The sequence below is a fragment of the Arachis ipaensis genome, chromosome B06 (assembly GCF_000816755.2).
Source record: "Arachis ipaensis cultivar K30076 chromosome B06, Araip1.1, whole genome shotgun sequence".
Classification (NCBI taxonomy): domain Eukaryota; kingdom Viridiplantae; phylum Streptophyta; class Magnoliopsida; order Fabales; family Fabaceae; genus Arachis; species Arachis ipaensis.
In genome coordinates, this window is record NC_029790.2 from 35,085,852 (window position 1) to 35,103,014 (window position 17,163).

A 17,163-nucleotide genomic window follows, 5' to 3' on the forward strand; every position below is an offset into this window, starting at 1 on the left:
GAGAGTGCCCTACCACCTTCCTCTAGATGCCGCATGATTCCATGGGTTAGTGCTCTACCACCTTGCAACCAGAGAAAAATCCATGCTCAGGAGGAATAATTCTGAGGGATGAGTGCCCTACCACCTTCTCCTTTTAGAGGGAAACGTTCCAAGGGAGAGTACCCTACCACCGTCCTCTTGAGTGATAAATGTAACACCCCCAACTTTTGACACGTTATGACCAATGTCAATTGTTTAGGTGTTATTTGTCGCAAGGACCTACTTGGATCTAGATTCGGATTTTAATATAAGCCTTTACCAATTTAATCATGAATAAACTATTTATAATCAAACTCAGTAGACATATATTAATCATATAAACATAAGTTAAGTTTGAGGATACATGCCAAGTATCAAAATGACAAGTACTACACCAAGTTATATTTATAGAGACAAAATTAAAGAAAAACAGTCCCAACCCTCACACGGGTTTCCTAAACTGGAACCGAACTACTAAGATGTCCTACCCCTCTAAAAGTACTACAAAATCGAGGGAAAAGTAATACTAAGATCACCAAAAAGAGTAAAAGTCAGCTAGGTCGATCTTCGGAATGGTCTTCAGCTAGAGTGAATACGTATGACATGCCAGAGTTGAAACGTGGGCGATGTACCGAAACCCGAAACTCAATGGACTTGTCTGCCAAACCCATCTGGGGAGGGGGGAAAAGAAAGAATGGTGAGAACCTAGAGTTCTCAGCAAGGTAAAAGGGGAACCTAGGGTCTTTGTCTCTAAGTTGTCGTGAAACAGAAAGAAAAGGGAAACAAACACAGAGACTTAAGGCACAAACATGCATATAACAAGTAGATAGCATAGACAAAAAGAAAATAGCAGTAAATAATTCACAAGAAGTACATATATGCAAACAAGATGATGCATGCTGTTCCTAGTGTAGACCATGAGCTCATGCGTCGGTTGTCTACCCGCAACCCGACGTTACTCGGAGTGAACCCCGAATATGGTCCCCTTACTGTGTCAATTAGACACCTTGGCATCACGGTTACCCATGTCAGTTAGGCCTCATCATAATAACATTTTAATGTGTATCACAGTAAGAAACAATGCTATCAGTTAGGCGAACATTCCCGCATTAGCAATCTCAGGCTATCCGTTAGGCGGGCACTTTCGCATTAGCAGTTTGGCACAAGGCCCATTCAACATACACTTTTCATAATTTACTTATTCGTTTCAATTATCTCTTTCATACATGGTTTCTCATTTACTTTCTCTTTATCATGCCTCCGCATCACCAACACTATAAAACATACCTCCGCATCACCGCCTAACTATACATACCTCCGCACCAAGGTAGGGTTCCTTCGTTAGCTTCGGGTAGCAGCTCCCTTAATGGCCCTTCTCTTTCTTCTTGTTGGTGATTTCTGTTGGGTCTTCCTCTTCCTTCTTCTTGGCCACCACTCTTAGTTTCTTTCTTCTCTTCGTGTGGTTTTCAGAAAAATTGAGAGACTTGGCTCATCTATATATATCTACAGAAGGTGGGAAGTGGTGAGCTAGTGTGGCAAGGCTTCGTGGCCTCTTTCTCTTGCAACACCACATCACAGCATAGATTACATGAAGAGGTAACCATGGTTTCCTTTGAAAACATGTTTGGTTGTGAGAGGAGAAGAGAAGATGAGTTTAATCAGAGTTTCTTTAGGTCTGGTTTATTTAAGGGAAGCATGGTTTGGTTGAATCGGGAGAAGGGAAACCAAATCGATTCAAGGATTTGGATTATCTAACTAATATGGTTCAATGGTTCATTCATTAGTTCTCTTCAAGAACAACCAAGGAGATTATTAAAATCTTCTGGGAGTACTTATTCCATAGAATAATTGAACTCTAATCCAAGAACTAGAGATAATATAATTAATTTTCTTTATTCATAAAAATTAAAGTATTAAATTCTAAAATCTCACCTCTTTAAATCAAATCATATAAAATTATTATTATTTTTACAATTACTAAACTTTATAATTTAAATATAAAAATTATCCAATAATTGTAAAATTAGATAAAAATTCTAATTTAATTATCAAAACTTGATTTAATTAGCTTTAATAAAATAATTTCTGAAATTAAAGTCTTTAATGAATGAATAAATTAAAATTGACCCATAACAATATTTTCCAAAAGTTTTGGCTCTTACATTCTACCCACCTTATAAAAATTTTCGTCCTCGAAAATTGATACAAAACGAAAGAGATTTCATATAACTCCACTTTTGAACACATTTAAGGAAAAAGCAAAAAAATCTTAGCATATATACATACAGTTTCAAATACCAGGATTTTCATATGGCATAAAGATATAAGGGTATAAATATGATACGAAACAAAAGTTACAAGATAGGCTTGATGCAAAAGATTATATGGTTCAAACATACGTTGATAGTGTAATATGGCGAAAGGTTTACAAAACAGGCTAGCGTTTATTAACGTTCGCACACTAATCTTGCACAAACCTCAGAGATTTAACTTCCCCAATTTCGACATAACTTATCCCCACCGTTCTCAACCGTACTTCATGAAACAACTCATCCGAGTGTTCTCAAAACTCTTTCACGTGAAACAAAATTCCACAACATCCTGTGACGTTGCATACTTACAAGCTTCACCTCCCGCGTCCACAGAACGCATCCTAAAGAGCTAATGTATCGTTTGCTATACCTAAAGGCTGCACGTGACACCAAACGAATCTCAAGTTTACTCAGAAAGATACTAGACCTTAGAAAAGAAAGATAAGTGGCAAGGACAGTATTCGTAAGAGGTTAAGAGAACTATTGAAATCACAAGCAAACAAGGATGTACAAGCAATGAGGAGTGTTGGAAAGAGAATCGGTTGACAACTTTAAGGGTAACTCTTAAATCATAGGAATTCGATAGGCCTAAGAAGTTGAAAAATAATGCAGTATTTTGAAACAAATTCAAGCTGAGTCAAAGAAGAATGAGATTTACAGAAAAGAATATCTAAAACCCATGACAAGGCTCACAAAACTCAAGATTATGTTTAAAAATATTTTGGAATACATTGTTCATAAAGAATGGAAAACTTAAGGAAACATCATTTCGCGATCTAAAAGAAAAGATAAGCAACAAATATCCTTCAAAAGAATAACAAAAGCATAAATGTGGCATTATTCCAATATAGATTTAAGTTGAAATAAACTATACAAAGTTTTTTTAAAAAAGGAAAGGTTAATTTATCTAAGAAAAAAATTATATTTTCTCAAATACTTTAAAAGATATTTAGGTGCACGACTAAACAAAAGCATGCATGAAAAATGCGATCTGGTTGGAAGGAAACCTAAGATAAAGTTTTGCTCATAAAAAGGAATAGAGGATGCATTACAAACAAACAAATTTAAACCCCATACAAAAATTTTCAAAGTGTAAGGTAAAAGAGTGTAGGTTAAGTTAAAAGTGATTTTATTAAAACTTCAAGAGATGGTTATGTTGCACCAAAACAAGTTCAAATCATAGCAAAGAGATGCACATCTCAAGCAAAGGAATGCAAAGTCAATAACAACCTTGAACAAGAATAAACCAAAACATCTTTAAAAAAGATTTAAAACAAAAGCCAAATAGGAAGGACAACTCAATTAGCGGTAAAATCCCAAAGGTTTCAACAATCATTTTGATGTATCAAACAAGTTCAAAGCACATAAAAAAGTACATTAGTCAAGAAAAGGAGGTTAAACAACACAAGGCAGATATCCAAGGAATTTAAGCAGACATATGCAGTTAGCATCAAACGAGTATGCATATGAACAAGGAATAGGTTAGAGAATAATCAGTTTACTTTTCAAGAAAGAAACCTCTAACATGAATTTCAAGGCAAACCATAAAAGAACAGATACGTAATCGAGTAACCTTGAGATGCAACCTCTAACGTTTCCCAAACCCATGACATTCGTTATCTATTACTCCTATATCGTCTATGATAATCCATTAGTGTTTTCAAATACATAAACCATTAGTGCTAATATGGCCAAACTTAATACACTAAAGTATGCAATGATAGACTAACAGCATTAATTAGTAGACAGTCATGTGCATAAAACTCTAACTCTTATTATCAGGACAAGACCTACAATATGACAGATACTCAGAGTATGCAAATGAAGCATAGTCAGTCCATTCCTCAGGACAAGACCTACAATACCTCGTAGCATTTCACTACATGTACCAAATGAGTAATTTCATCAAACTTACCACCGATTCATCCAATCACGGCCTCCGGCTCAAACATAACCAAATCATGACCTTCGGTCCAAAATACTATCACATCACGGCCTTTGGCCCAACACAATAAAATCACACTTCAATCAGCATAATTCGAACCAACAGACCCAATCACAAGTAAATATAGTTTAAACATAATCAAAAGCAATTATATCAAATATAGCAATTAGCAGTTAAACAGAATTATTCACATAGGCAAACCAAATACAATATACACACCCAAACAATGTCATATAGATGCATATGATGTATGCCTGTCCTACTGACCATGAGCTCATGTGTCAATTACTTTGCCAGAACTCGACACATCCAGTAGCTAACCTACATATAGTCTCTCAACACGAAGGAAATCCTCAACCTTCCAGAAGGGAATCCTCAAACTCCCATTCAGAGAGAGACTGTGATGTAACGACAGGGAATTCTCAACCTAACTCATTCACGCCACAGTCTGGAATCGAATCGAAGGAAATCTTCAACCTTCTCCATTCAATTCTTCAATGTAGCAAGAGAGGGAATTCTCAACCTTATCTTGTTCATCATAGCAAGAGAGAGAATCCTCTATCTTAGCTTGCCTATCCGTGAACGGGATCCAACCACCATCCTCACCATTTCAATTCAAAACTCATTTCAATTCAACACAAACAAACATGCCAGAAATTAAATTAATAATTACAGAATTAAACCAAAGAGAATCCTCAACCTTCTATCCAACTTTTCGGTGCGACAAGCGAGGAAATCCTCAACCTCAAACTTATCCACCACAACAAAAGAGGGAATCCTCAACTTCAACTTATCTATTGCAGCAAGAGAGAGAATCTTCAATCTCAAGTTGCCCAGTTACTTCAATAGCTATCTATATTTAGTTCACAACACGCCAAGAATCACTTTTTTCTCAAATCATTCTCCTTTAAAATCAAAATCACTTTTATAACGTTTTCCGAAACCTCCAAAACGTCACTCTAAAACACACTCTCTTTCATAAAACTCATATTTATTCAATCAAAATCTTCCAAACCAATTTCAAAACTATTTCCAGATTGAATCTCTTTCGAAAGACTCAAACTCATCTCTCTTTACCAATCAAACTCAAATACTGTAAATTTGCTAAAACTCCTCAAAATATGATTCCTTAAATCGAACTCAAAACATAATCATTTTCTTAATAAATAAAACTCAAACATAGTTCATTTATTGATAAATCGAATTCAAAATGTAATTCCTTTATTTATAAATCAAACTCAAAACATAATACTTTCCTTAATAAATAAAACTCAAAACATAATACTTTTTTCAATAAAACTCAAGGCATAATACTTTTTTTAATGAATAAAAGTCCAAAACATAATTCATTTTTTTTCTTAATAAATCAAAATCGAATAGTATAATCCTTGAATCCAAACTTTTCTAAATAACACTTCAAACCAAGTCTCCAATTTTTACAAAAATTTCGACAGCTTCTCCTCTAAAATTTGGACTTTGTCACCCTTCTCGAATTTCAACCAAACCATCTCCAATTTTCAAAATCATTTCTGATAAATCAAACAAAACTAATTCCGATATCTCAAATCAATTCCGATTCTCAAAATCATTCCGATAAATCAAACAAAACTAATTCCAATATCTCAAATCAATTCCAATCCCCAAAATTATTTTCGATAAATCAAACAAAAACCCAGAACTCGAACTAACCAATCCAGTAAATTACAATAATTCAACCACAATTATCAATATGCATTCATACGCTTAATAATTATTATACTACAATTCAAAAACCAATTTAATCAATCAAGAAATCAATCATTTATCCAAAACAACTCAGTTTAATCCATAAAACTCACGTAATCACAAAAAATATATCGTTTTACATCAATCCGACTTATAACAATTCTTCAACATAAAATGAGTTTAAGGAGAGCGCCTCTACCTCGTTTGCGACTCAAATACGTGACAAAACTCCGTTTTCTCTCTATTCAAATGATAATTTGAGAATCTTACTCATTATCATATTCACTTTGGCTTTCTGAAGAGGAATCCTGAACAATTTGCTTCTTCTTTTTGGATACCATTCTGGACAACAAACAATCATGAGTCAAAAAACACAGTAAAAATGACAAAATCTACCGAAAAATAATACTTACTTTTTTGCTTTTCTAGTTGGTTGTTTTCTTGTTTTTGGTGGCTTTTCTGAGTCTTGTTCAGAATCAAACTCAGAGGAAGTACCACTATCACTTTCCGATGAAATGTCCTTTTTTGTGTTTTTTTCTTTTTCTCCTTCTTTTCTTTCTTTTTCACTCTCGTCAATTTCTCTTTCAGCTCTGCCCTCCTGATGATGCCCTAAAATAGGTAAAACATTAGTTTACATCATATACATAAAATAAATACACCGAAATTAAAGAAGGATTCTGTTTAGTTACCATATGACCCTTAATTTCAGCTTTTATCCACTCAAGCAGCAACTCCCTAGTCCAGTGCATCACCCAGGGTGGTCCAGGGATTCCATCTGCCGTCTTATTTTTGTGTTTAGATTCATGAAAGTATACAATCATCAAAGCATACAGACAGCCATCAATTGATTTTTTCTTTTTCAAGACGTGCTCACTTATGCCCTTAATGAGGAAGTCGAGGATACAGCCATTCCAATTCTACTTGCAAATGGTGTCCACACGAAAAATCGGAGGCATGTGGACAGGAAAAACCTTGTTTATTGTTGTCGGCAACAAGAATGACATTGGAATGTAAAAGATGAATACCTTCTTGAACGTAAGCCGATCTTCGTCACGGTCAACACCGATCTCCATCATCAAGTACGTCAGTTGCTTCAATGTTTTGCCTTGGAAGCTTCTATAAACTGGCTTGTCCTCCTCAATAAACTCTTTAAAATTAACTTTGCTTGGAAAGAGCGACCCTGCAAAAGCAGCAAAACAATATCACCAATTACACTCCAATTCAATTCAAATACACCAAAATACCAGCCATATACACCTCTACTATAACAGTTAATGTAACCAGTTACCAGATGCATTCAAGCAGAGGGCAGCTCCTATATTTTCCTGGTTGATGGTCAACACACCGTATCGGGTGTCCAATCTGTTTGTTATCAAATCAAATGAATATGCCAACTCCTTCAAGAGCTTATGCGGTACATTCATTGGAGGGATGTGCATCAAACCATCAAATTTCAATTCCTGGACAATGGCCTTCTTTTCATCGCTCATGGTTTGGAACTTTTCATTCAGGAGTCTTGTCGAGCATCTCAAATCATGAGTTTTCTGTAAACAAACAAAACAAGAATCATTATATTTATACAAGAAAAAATTGAGCTCGTCTAAGATATATGTGTTACATTATATTTTGGTGCAGCAGCGTTTCTCCTTGCCATTTTTACTGTAAGGAATAAAAAATAAGGTTAATAGATAACAACATCACCAGTTACAGTCGAATTCGCTTGATATACACTGAAATACCAGCCATATATACTTTTATTATTTTTTAGATTACATGACATAATATGAGTTTAAAATGATATTCAAGTCAATCAAAATGCATAAAATGACACCAGAAGCACAAGAACAATATTCAAGAACAGCAGCACCAATTACACACGAATTTACTTGAAATACAGAGAAAGTTTCTATTTTTACAAACTTAGTTCAAACATGTAAACATGCTCAAAAACACATGAAAATATATGTTATACTATACGTGAAATAGTACGTAAAATAGTTATCACCGATTGAACAGTATGATGAGAACAGTAATATGTATTTTAAATCAAGAACACATAATGAATCTACTTAATAAATAGAAATATGACTATCTAGTGTTTCGCGATCGAAATGAGAAGAGAAAAGTGAAAAAAACTGGACGATTAGTAAAACAGTACCTTAAATAATCTTTCATCTTTTGTTTCTATGTTTTTTTATGGAGATTTTGAAGTTTTCTTGTAGATTTCCTCGAGTTTTCGCAATAATTTTAACAGTTTCTTGAGAGATTTCGAGCGTCGTTTGAATCTTTAGAGTTAGGATTTTGATCAAGTAAGAAGAAGCGTCTTTCATAATTTGAGCGCGCTATTGAAACGATTGATGAGCGCGTGGTTACACGTACGTTGATGTGAGGGTTGTTTTTGTTGGGATTAGACCAACTTATATCTACTTGTAAGCTAAAAAAGCTTGTGTATGTAGCCAGCTGTTTATTTAATACCTTGTTTGGCTATGCTAATACAAGTGCAATACAGGTTTTTTTTTTTTTTTTTCGGGCAAGTTAAATGAAACGAGGTTTGAACCCAGTTTCTATATGGAAAGGGAACAAATGCAATTTGAGCTACATTTCATTGGCCAAGCCGGTGGGTTTCTTTATTTTTTTGGGACAATAGTGGGTTTTCTTTTTGTCATGAATACAATGGCTTTACGTGGGATATTTATAGGTCTCTCGGCTGGGCCATGAGTATTGATGAGCTTGCATTCTCCAAATAAAGTTGGGCCTAGCTTTGGATGGCAGCAGAAATGCAGAATGGGGCGTGTGTGACTGTGCTTCGGATCCTCACCTCAATGCCAGTGCCGGCATCAGATCCACTTGTCCTTGTCCTATTTTATTAATTCTGATTATAACGCTAACCCAATCTAATATAATCTAACCAAATCAAATCATAGCCTCCTTACTGTAGTAGCAGTTGGCTCATGGTCATGAAGCAAAGCCTATCTGTCATTTGCGCGAGTGAAGTAGTTCCTTGATAGTGTCTTCAAAGTTTAAATGCCAAAAAAAGGAGAAATTATAATGATGCCTCAATCGTGACCGTCCAATGCGTTGACCAAAAGGGAGGCGGTTCTTCCCATCAAGAAAGGAAGACCCCCACCATTTTCCCCCACTTTGCAATTGGTGTTGCCAGCGTATCATCACATCAATAAGCCGCAAAACACAAAACACAAGCCACCTTATTCTAACAAACCCCCTCTCTCTCTTCTTCTTCTCGTCTTCGTCTTCGTCTTCGTCTTGTCCTCCGATCTGGACTGAAATACAAAACTCGAAAACCGAGACCTACTCCATCCAAATTGGAATCGATTTTGGGATTCAATTGGAAGGAAGGTTCTGATTAGAAACCCTAGGGAGATAGAGAGAGTAGGGGTTATGTGATGATCGTGGTCGATCGCGAGGATGATGAACAGCTCGAACGGCATGATGTCCCCGTCGTCATCGGGAACCGCACAGTCCCCTGGGCTCAAGACTTATTTCAAAACCCCTGAGGGCCGATACAAGCTTCAATACGAGAAGACTCACCCTTCTGGTCTTCTTCATTATGCTCATGGCAAAACCGTTACTCAGGTCTCCTCTTCTTCTTGCTTTATCAACAGTCTTTTCATTATTATTATTTTTTAGGGTTGTAGGCTATCTTCTTTCTTCAACGCATACTTAGTTCAATGTATCATACTTTACCTTGCTTCCATTTATTGCTAGGGTTTTTTTTTTCCGATTCATTTACACTCATTTCTAAATCTGTCTCATTCAAATATCTTGTATTCATTGTGATTTTTATTTTTTAATGTTTTTTCCCGTTGTGAATTTAGTTTTGTTGACTTTCAGAGATGAGTTCTGTAATGCTTTTTTCTTCCAAGAGTGATTGTTAAGTTGAAGTGCCGTGTGGTTCCTTTTAACACATTGTTGGTTTGGGTTTACCCATGAGCAGGTTACTCTTGCACATCTCAAAGACAAACCTGCGCCTTCGACCCCGACTGCGTCTTCTTCAAGTTTCAGTGCCAGCAGTGGGGTGCGGTCTGCGGCAGCTAGATTGTTGGGAGGAAGCAATGGAAGCCGAGCGCTTAGTTTTGTTGGGGGCAATGGTGGAAGCAAGAGTAATGGAGGAACGAGTAGGATTGGTTCAATTGGTGCCTCCAGTTCAAGTAGTTCGCTGGCTAATCCAAATTTTGACGGCAAAGGAACCTACTTGATCTTCAATGTCGGAGATGCAATTTTCATAAGTGATTTGAATTCTCAAGACAAGGTATATTGCTTGGGTTGGGTTGTGATGGATTGTTGGTATTTTGGATTCGCTAAAAGAGAGATTTCTTATTACTTGTAGGACCCAATAAAGTCTATTCACTTTAGTAACTCAAATCCTGTGTGCCATGCATTTGATCCTGATGCTAAGGATGGACATGATTTGCTTGTTGGCTTGACCTCTGGAGATGGTAAATAAGTGTTCATTAAAATTTCCATTTCCATTGTTTAAGGAAAATTTAAGCTTTATGAATTTTTTTTCCCTGTTTGTATTATTGTAGTCTACTCAGTATCACTGAGACAGCAATTACAGGATGTTGGCAAAAAGCTTGTTGGGGCTCAGCATTACAACAAAGATGGTACCGTCAGTAACAGGCAAGGATTGATCCTTTATGATGTTTTCTCTATAAATACAAGTTCTAATATTTTGTCAAAAGCCAAAGGTATTGTATGACATAATTTGTTCATGCTCTTTTCTCAGTGACTTAAATATTAGGAATTACTCAGTTTTGATATTCATGAGCACTTTATTGGCTGTCAGCAGCTCAGTAGGCTTGATAATGATTTGGAACCATGCCAGACATGAGCACTTGTTGCTTTCATTCAATGGGGAAAACGTTTTATTTTGTTACCATACAGTATGGTATATCCATACAATGTTTAACTGTTTCATAAAGTGTATATTGCAATTTGCTATTACTGAGTAAGGCATACTAATGTTAATATGTAGTTCAGTGGTTTTAATTCTTTACATTTTGTGGTTGAGATGTTATTGGAAGTTTGGAACTTGGAATATGATGTCAAAAGGACACTGATTAGAAAAAATTATGATTGATGCATTTTAATTTGAACAGTCGTTGTACATGCATTGCTTGGGTGCCAGGAGGTGATGGAGTTTTTGTTGTTGCTCATGCTGATGGAAATTTATTCGTATATGATAAGGTGAGATTTACTTATCTAGAGAACTTAACATATCTTGGGTGTACTTACCATGATGTTTCTAATGGTCAGTTGAACAACTATTTACCCTTCTTTCCCACATTTCAGAATAAAGACAGTGCTGGTGATTCTTCATTCCCAGTTGTTAAAGATCAAACTCAATTTTCTGTTGTGCATGCACGTTATAGTAAGGTATTGAGTTTGACTTATGTTTAGTTTCTTTGTAAAATTTACGTATGCAACTTCCATTTGTTTATTTGGACTATTAATTTACTGTAGCTAAATACAGCTTTAATTGGCAGCCATAATATATGATTGGTGCATGTTTCGATTGCCAGTGGGATATACAAAATCACCACAAAGTGATGCAAATGAAGAGTTTTTGCAGAAAATATATGCTTGGATAATCACTTTTTTTTTTTTAAATCATTGGGATATTTCAAGGGACAAATCTATTTTTAAATACAATTCAACATATAAATCACTTTGCATTGCAATCAGCCAGTCACGTAACAATTTTGATAAAATCAATTTCATCAAGAATCAATTTTACAAACATAGAACCAACATGCTTAGTTCCTCTAGATTGTTGTGGTTGTTTCATATAACACTTGATTGATGCTTCTATTTGTTTCAGATGAAACCATTAATGCTAGAGGTTGCACTTCAGGAGAATTTCTTGTGTGATGTATTTCATTTTTATTGACCTATGCAGAGTAACCCAATAGCCAGATGGCATATATGCCAGGGTTCAATCAACATGTTTTCTTTCTCATCCGATGGAGCATACTTAGCAACTGTTGGAAGAGATGGTATATCTTCTATTAAACACCATCAATACTATATTAGTTCAACTTTGTTTTTGTTGTGAAAATAAATAAATCATTCCATCGTACTCTCTCCTTTCAGGCTACTTACGAGTGTTTGATTACATAAAAGAACAACTTATATGTGGTGGAAAGAGTTATTATGGGGCTTTGTTGTGTTGTGCTTGGAGGTGAGAATGTTTGATCTCAGTCAATTATTCTGTTTTTCTTTACTACTTTTAGTTGCTTCTGGTTGATTTCATTATTTGAAAATGCAATATCATGATTAAAACTATTTCAACAGCATGGATGGGAAATATGTTTTGACGGGTGGAGAAGATGATTTAGTTCAAGTTTGGAGCATGGATGATCGAAAGATTGTAGCATGGGGTGAGGGACATAACTCATGGGTATGTTGCTTGGTAACATTGAGTTGGAAAATGTTTCTACAATTGTACCGAATTAATGTGTGTCAAATGCTGTGATCAGGTAAGTGGAGTGGCATTTGATTCATATTGGTCATCGCCAAATTCAAGTGATAATGGAGAGAACGTGATGTATCGATTTGGTTCGGTCGGTCAGGTACCCATAATATTGCTATTATTGTGATTTTTCCTTTGTTCTTTTTGTAGCTTTGGTTATATACTTTCCAAAATTTTCCACATGGTTCTTCGTATTACCCAAGATTTGGTTGACAGGATTGAAAATGAATTGCTGGATCCACTTGTGTAGAAAGAAATTTTGGGAAATTGTTCATTGGGTCAAGCTTTTCAGTTATTGGATTTGTGACTAGTTTCTAAGAGGCTTTGATGTCAACTATATGCTTATTTGAAGCTACTTGAAAGTTGAAGGGATGAAAAACAATTAGGATTACTTTTTACATTTTACATAGTAATGGAGTAGATGGGTTTAGCAGCTGTTGGACTTCATATGATTGATTTTGTTAGGCAGTGCTAGTTCCTACAGTCATAGTGAAACATTTTGCAGAACATTAGAACATGGGAATGGTATTTACAAAATTATGTCTTGAATTCTTTAGACTATTTGTTGATTAGAGATTATGGAATGCCATTAATCTTCGTTGTTTGGATATTCAAACACCAAAAGTCTTGTTTTCCTTCCACTCTAATTTGAGTGGTGTTGGATGGACTTAAAATTAAACTTACTAAATTCTTTTCATTTCATCGGCCTCCATTGTGCCACCGGGCAATAGAATGAAAACTTTTCCCATTGATATCCATTCAATAAAACTTAACATTTATTAAATTTCATTGAACTCACCATTAGATGTGCAATAAAATTTTGAAAATGCCTTGTTATTGAATTTCCTGTATTTTGTATCTGGATGTGTTTCCTTATGTTGTTTTATTTTCCACACAAATGTTGGTACTAAGATGTTTTGGTGGTCAGGATACTCAATTACTTCTATGGGACCTGGAAATGGATGAGATTGTAGTGCCCTTGAGGCGTCCTCCTGGCGGATCTCCGACTTACAGTACTGGAAGCCAGTCATCCCATTGGGACAGTGTTGTTCCATTGGGTACCTTACAACCTGCTCCAAGTATGCGTGATGTTCCAAAAATCTCCCCATTGGTTGCTCACAGAGTGCACACCGAACCACTCTCTGGCTTGATATTTACTCAGGAATCTGTACTCACTGCCTGCCGGGAGGGGCACATAAAAATCTGGACGAGACCTGGTGTTGCCGAGAGCCAATCAAGCAACTCTGAAAACTTGTTAGCCACCAGCCTTAAGGACAAGCCTTCACTTTCCAGCAAGATTGGAAATTCTAGCTACAAACAATGACATTCCAAATTTAAAGGGAATTTCAAGCAAATTTTTTAATGGTTTGTTTATCTTTTATCCAGTTGGTTCCCTTAGTTTTTAACATGTTGATTCTAGTAAAGATGAACCAACTGGTTTTACTGTATATTTGCGGATGAGAATGCCATTGTTGGCAGCGAGAGGATGGGAAGGAGAGTTCTCTCTGGCCGCCTCCTGTAATTACAGAACGGCTGTTATTAGGATGTCTGATTAGTGATTACAGGAATAATGTGAAATTGGTCCATGAAGATCGATACTTCGGAAGCGCATACTGCATACAAGCCATTATTTATTTCGTTAGCTCTTTAATTGTTGGTTTCACCAACATGAATTGTATAAAGCTGAATAGTTTGGCTATGTAATCTGAGGTCGGTGAGGGTGCCCTCTTTTCAGGATATTAATATTCGATGAAGCTGTCCTAATATTTAAATTGATTCAGCTGTGATCATCGTGAATCCTCGCAATGAATCAATTGTGTTCCGAGTTTAGGACAGTAAGTTTACTCGCAACAAAAGTGCAGTATACCGGTGTTTGGAATGGCAGTGTGAACAAAAAATAATCTGTCACGTGTAAATAATATATGGAATTGTACTAATGGGTTTTACGGAATAAAACCAACTTCGGCTACCATCTATTTATATCACATAAAAATCGATACTAATATGTAATAGAATTAATTTATGCCATATTGCTTTGTAATTGTGTTACATCAATAATTTTGCAAACATAGCAATTTTACGTTTTTGTAATATAAAAAATATATTAAATTTTTATATAGTATTAATATGTCAATTATCATTAACTACTATAAAATTTATATCACTTTTGATATGTCACTAAACAAAGTGTTAAATTTTTTTTAATCAATTAAATTTAATACATTAACTCAGTTGAATAAAAAAGAAACAGCTAAATACAATTATTATTTACATTAAAATTGTATATCTTCCATTGTATTTCTTTTCGTTGAATAATTATATTGAATCATATATAAATTGCTAAATGAATGTATTGCACAATATTTTCTATTTATATATTATCTAATGCATTTCTAAACAAGGTAGCATTTTAAATATATATTATATAGTATAACTAATTTTGCTCTCAGCGCATCACGGATGTCTTACTCTAGTTATTGCACAGCAGAATGCCATCCATTGTTATTACTTATTACCATGGTTCTGAAAATCGAACCGGACCGGTTGTTCAACTGAAATAATCGAAAATCGGTCACCTAATCGGTCCGAATAAGATCAAAAATCGTCCGGCAAAAAATCGATAAAAAAATTGATCGAACCGGTAGTTAAACCGGTGAACCGAAAGAACTGTCCGATTTTTTAGCGGTTTTTAGTTTGAAAATAAAAGTGTTAAACGGCGTCGTTTTGCCTCTTAAAAAAAAAGAAAAGAAAAGAAAGGCTAAACGCCTAACGAAGCCCTAATCCCTAATCCCTAATCAGAAATCACCCAAAGCCAGAAGCCAGTAGAGGAATCTCCCCTCTTCGCAGTCGCATCGCCACCATTCAATGCAATTCAATCGCCTTACTTTCAACCTGCCTTGGACGGCGTTGCTGTAATTGGACCTGGTTTCAAGCGACCGTCATATGATGAAATGAGAGTTCATTTGCTGGCCGATCTTAAGAAGGAGTGTCAGTTGCTTGTTGAAGGCTATAGAAGCTCGTGGAAAAGCACTGGTTGTACACTAATGGCAGATGGCTGGAGTGATCAAAGGCAGTGTACGTTAATTAATTTTCTAGTTTATTGTCCTGCTGGTATGTAATTTGTTAAGTCTGTTGATGCTTCTGATATGATAAAAACTGCTGATACCTTGTTTAAATTGTTTGCTGAGGTTATTGAGTGGGTTGGGTCTAGTAACATTGTGCATGAGGTTACTGATAATGCTGCGAATTATGTATCTGTTGGAAAACTCATTCATGAAAAGTATCCAAACATTTTTTGGTCTCCTTGTGCTGCTCACTGCATAAATCTTATTTTGAAAGACATAGCAAGTATTTCTCACATAGCTGACCTTGCCTCTCGTGCTTCAAAAGTGACTGTATTTGTTTACAATCATATGATTTTCTTGTCATGGCTTAGAAAAAGAAAAGATTGGAAAGAAATTATTCGACCAGGAGTTACACATTTTGCTACTGTTTTCATTACTTTGAAAAGTATATATGATCAACGGGAAGATGGTTAGCTCAATTATCTTGAATAGTAAGTTTTGGGAGGATTGTATTACTACTGTTATGCTTGTTGGTCCTCTTATTAAGTTATTGAGGCTTGTTGATGCTGATGAGAAACCTTCTCTAGGTATCATGTATGAGGGCATGCAAAGAGCCAAAATTGCTATCAAGATAATGTTTAGAAATAGAAAATCTGCATACACACCTTATACAAGTATCTTGAAAATGCGGTGGAATAAGCATTTGAAGCGTGACCTCCATGCAGCAGCATACTTTTTGAATCCAGATTTTTTCTATAGTGAGGGGTTTGTTAAGAAGCCAAATATCTTGAAATCTTTGCTTGATTTATTTGATATTGAAACTCTTTGCGATGACTTAGTTGCCGCAATGCAAGAGATACAGTTGTATCGAGATCGAAAAGGAAGTTTTGGAAAGAAAAGTGCTTTGAAAGCAATTAAGAGACTTGAACCTGGTAAGTTATTATATTTGAAATATTTCTATGTTCAATTTACTTTGAAGGTTTTTTAAATATTGAATGAGAATTGATGTTTGACTTTCATATCCTGGTAGGTGAATGGTGGAGGCTACATGGTGGGAGTGCTTCTAACTTGCAAAAAATGGCGATTCGTCTTCTTCATCAAACATCTTCATCATCCGGATGTGAGAGGAATTGGAGCCTCTTTAAACAAATCCATTCAAAGAGGAGGAACCGATTAGAGCATCAAAGGCTAAGTGACATTGTTTATGTGACTTATAATCTACGCCTTCAATCTAGAATGCATCGCAAGAAGAAGAATTATGATCCAATTGACATTCAAAGCATTGACACAATAGATTTCTGGGTAATGGCGGATGAAGATGATCCTGAATTTATTAATAGAGACATCGAAGGCATTGAAAATTTAATTTACACGGATAATGCTATGCCTTCATATCCTAAAGGTGATTGAAATAGCAAAACTTGTTTCATTTACTAAAGATATCTGTTGTAAAGTTATACCTTTAATTTTTTCTTGGTTTTTTATTTTATTTTATTAGATGGAGATGTGGAAGTTGATGTGGATTTGTCTGACGTCGCTGATTCTTCAAATATAGCTTCTTTTGGTGGTACTTTGATTCTTCAAATATAGCTTCTTTTGGTGGTA

General features: G+C 35.4%; 2 protein-coding genes across 2 annotated transcripts; both read left to right on the top strand.

Annotated features, from left to right (window-relative positions):
* On the top strand, positions 8,960–14,290 carry LOC107648638 (dystrophia myotonica WD repeat-containing protein). Its single transcript, XM_016352440.2, has 11 exons — positions 8,960–9,594; positions 9,956–10,270; positions 10,349–10,457; positions 10,548–10,641; positions 11,121–11,208; positions 11,314–11,397; positions 11,921–12,017; positions 12,115–12,202; positions 12,316–12,421; positions 12,501–12,593; positions 13,422–14,290. The coding sequence occupies exons 1-11, from the start codon at positions 9,427–9,429 to the stop codon at positions 13,815–13,817; spliced, it is 1,638 nt and encodes a 545-aa protein (XP_016207926.1). The 5' UTR covers positions 8,960–9,426; the 3' UTR covers positions 13,818–14,290.
* Positions 15,545–17,148, top strand: LOC107646805. The gene is made up of 5 exons (XM_016350960.1): positions 15,545–15,568; positions 15,622–15,888; positions 16,106–16,490; positions 16,589–16,960; positions 17,057–17,148. The coding sequence occupies exons 1-5, from the start codon at positions 15,545–15,547 to the stop codon at positions 17,146–17,148; spliced, it is 1,140 nt and encodes a 379-aa protein (XP_016206446.1).